The sequence below is a fragment of the Gossypium hirsutum genome, chromosome A04, assembly GCF_007990345.1.
Source record: "Gossypium hirsutum isolate 1008001.06 chromosome A04, Gossypium_hirsutum_v2.1, whole genome shotgun sequence".
NCBI lineage: Eukaryota > Viridiplantae > Streptophyta > Magnoliopsida > Malvales > Malvaceae > Gossypium > Gossypium hirsutum.
In genome coordinates this window covers 18843088-18846286 of record NC_053427.1, presented here as the reverse complement: position 1 = coordinate 18846286, position 3199 = coordinate 18843088, and the positions used below count along the sequence as shown (strand labels likewise).

General features: G+C 31.8%; 1 protein-coding gene across 1 annotated transcript; it reads right to left on the bottom strand.

Annotated features, from left to right (window-relative positions):
• Positions 1–413: 413 nt before the first annotated feature.
• LOC107948578 (putative phosphatidylglycerol/phosphatidylinositol transfer protein DDB_G0282179) lies at positions 414–2837 on the bottom strand. The gene is made up of 4 exons (XM_016883186.2): positions 2346–2837; positions 2039–2140; positions 1718–1878; positions 414–646 (listed from the first exon to the last, which is right to left on the bottom strand). The coding sequence occupies exons 1-4, from the start codon at positions 2443–2445 to the stop codon at positions 539–541; spliced, it is 471 nt and encodes a 156-aa protein (XP_016738675.1). The 5' UTR covers positions 2446–2837; the 3' UTR covers positions 414–538.
• Positions 2838–3199: the final 362 nt, after the last annotated feature.

Below are 3199 nucleotides of genomic sequence, written 5' to 3'. Positions count from 1 at the left end.
ATAAAAATATTGACTAAAATATTAAATTTTTAAACATAATCTGTTCACATGTACTTCATATTAATATTTTTACGTATTAATATTTTTAATTTTTTGCTAACTTTTTATAACGTTTTAGTTAATACTTCTATTAAAGAAAAGCAATTTGATATTTTTTTAAATATTAATTATCAAATTTAACTAAAAAAAATAAGAGTGAAATTGATAAAACAATGGTAATGTTATGAGATAAATTATCGTTAAGTCATACAATTTGAATGTCCAATTGTAACTCAACAGGTAAACCCTTAAATGCATATTTAAAATTTTTTAAAATTCATATAGTCGTACATTTGAAGTATCGTTTTCTCGAACTATATACATTATCAAATACGAATATTTAAAAAATTGAGCAACTCAGAAAAATCATAATATCCTACGGAATGTCGAGCAATTTATTAAAGAACCAGATAACGGTTTCATCCAACAAGGCATATAGAGAACATAACAGCATAGAGTACTTTACATGGCCATTAACGTGTGTTCTAAATCCTAATGTTTAACTATCAGCCACAGATGATGCAAACCCAATGCTAAAATCAAATCCGATGCATGTCAACTCACGTTTGTTTGCATCGAACATCTTCATTTTCAGAGAGTACGGGCCCTGCATAAGGTTAAAACTTATCAGATGTAATTAATCCAAGGTTGATTGTGGTGAATCCCTTATTACAGTACATCTCATTGACCTCGAAAGGCTGCCAATTGGAATCAAAATTGTTCGATTTTGTTGCTGATTGATCTCACAAATAAATGCAAACTTTAGACTTCTCAACAAGCAACGATCAATTCCAATATATTATGTCAAACAAATAACAATAGATGAAAGAACGAGGGACTTATTTCTAAGCAAATGAAGAGCAATCTTAGTCAAAAAGGCTTCCATTTTAACCAAAAAAAACGCATGCAGAAACCCTGATTGTTCTTTGCATTTGGAACATACATAAATCACTGTTTAGTTGTGAGAATAAACTGAGAAAACAAGCCTACTGCAGTGAGTAAGCTTGTGATATATCATAATCGATGAAACAAAGCTTGGGATATAGGCAAACAACCAAAACTCAACTGTATAGCTGAAAATGATGACTCAAATCTGTTATGAGTTAAAATTTGTTTTCAAAAGAATTTGGAAAGAACTGAACCTGTTATGACTTGATAATTCTTGCAAAAACACCAATACATATTTTGCATGATCGAAAAGGTTGCTAAAAAACTTGAAGTAAAGGGAGTCTGAAGCATTGCATTAGTTTAACCAGATGAGAATACAATGAGGCAAAGAGAAGGAAGGGTTCAGCATAGTTCCAATCCCATAAAAACCCAATTTATTTCCTTGCAAGAGAACAAAATAGAAGGGAAGGAACAACGATATTGCCTTTAATTGTTCTGATTTTCATTTTGATCTTCAATCCTTTGTTTTTGTTTTTCCTTTACTCTGAAAGGAAAAGAAAAGCCTTTTCCCTCTTCCTTTATGTGTGTGCACGTATATATATATATATGCATATATATATTCCTTTCAACTCAAAATACCTGAACATAAAGCACACTCAACCAGAACTAGACAAAAAGTTTCGACAGTGTTTTAACTCTTCTGCTTATGCTAGAATATTGATGCAAACAAAAATTAAAAAGAAAATCCAACCGTTCAGCAACTATTAATCAACATAAGTTTCAGACTTACAGGAGGAGTATATCCGGGCAAAACTTGTGAATGAGAAACCACAAAATCACCAGTTGAGACAGGGCAAGATGTCTCATCACAAAGGTCATGAGTCTCACTGTGAATGTGCCATCCAAAATACGAAACCTCGATCACCAGTTTCCCCCCATCGATAGCTGCACCTGTACATCATTATAGAAAACAACGCCCACCTTCAATCACAAGCTTAAAGTACTACACACTTTGGTCGCATGTTACAACAAGCCTCATCAATCATCATATACCGACACAAAGCTACCATCTGATAACAATTACATTATTTGAAAAACATAGATAAGTTACCTGTTGTTGCTGCGATACTGAAGGTAGCAGGCTGACCCCTGGCGATCGGGTTTGGCGAAATTTCAACACCTTGAACCTTTACATCATACTCACCTTGCTTATCTGCATTTGTATTATTATTATTATTTAGATTCAAAAACTAAAAAGTTACATCCTAATATTGAGAGCTAATTTCATAAAAATAAAAAAAATAACATCATTAATTTTCCTCGGTAAACAAATAATAGAATTTTCATCGATTAATAAAATAAAAACAATTTAGTTAAAAAAAAAAAGGGCAGCGAACCTAGGGCTTAGAGAAACTAACCACAATATTTAACGTCGGTGGCGACTGCCAAGGGAACAACTAGAATCAACGAGAGGAGCAAGAGGGGTGCGATGAACCGGTTGTACTGGATCATCTCCATCTGGTTTCGATTTTACAGAAAATTAAAGTTCAGATATGTATATAAATCTCAGTTTGCAGTGATTTTGAGGATTGATTTGGTATTAGGGACGAGAGAAGAGTGCTGGAAATGAAGGGGGAATATATGGTGGGGAGAAGAAAGATTTAGTACAGCAGTTTGGAGAAATTGGGGGTGATCTAGGCCGTTGGTCTGTTTTGGTCAGCACGATTGACGGGGAGCGACTTGTTACTTAGACAAACCAGACTGGCAGTTTGGTTGGCGGTGACTGTTAGGTGATTCTCATTATTATTTTAATAAGAAGCGGTGTCTTTTTATGTTTCTTCGACCAAGAGGCTTCCTTCTCCTTTTTTATTCTTTGGTATTTGCGTTTTAACTTTAAGGTGCATTTTGATACCCAATTTTGTTTTTCATTCCTATTGAAGTACACCTGTATTTCATTTCCCTGCCAAAGTTGGTACTTGATACTATGCAAAACCACGTTGATATTTTTTGAATATTTCAACCATGTATTGTCATAATCCGATTTTTTTTATATCTAAAAAAAATATTTCTAATATTCATAAATTTTATAATTAAAAATTAAAAATTAAATAAGAGTTAAAAATATTTTTATAAAGTTTTATAAAGAATCAAAAAAGAAAATTTTATATTTTTTTCATACAAAGAACTACAAAAATATAACGTTTTATAAAAATAAATATATTAAAAATCAAAGAAAATATAATTTTTATAAAAATATTAAATCAAAATCAAA

What these genes read in the sequence shown, in the direction of transcription:
- LOC107948578 (XM_016883186.2), bottom strand. Translation starts at nt 2,445, where the DNA reads ATGGAGATGATCCAGTACAACCGGTTCATCGCACCCCTCTTGCTCCTC. An exon ending in CACCGACGTTAAATATTGTG is followed by an intron (nt 2,141 to 2,345) that starts GTTAGTTTCTCT and finishes ATACAAATGCAG; the next exon opens with ATAAGCAAGGTGAGTATGAT. An exon ending in CAGTATCGCAGCAACAACAG is followed by an intron (nt 1,879 to 2,038) that starts GTAACTTATCTA and finishes AATGATGTACAG; the next exon opens with GTGCAGCTATCGATGGGGGG.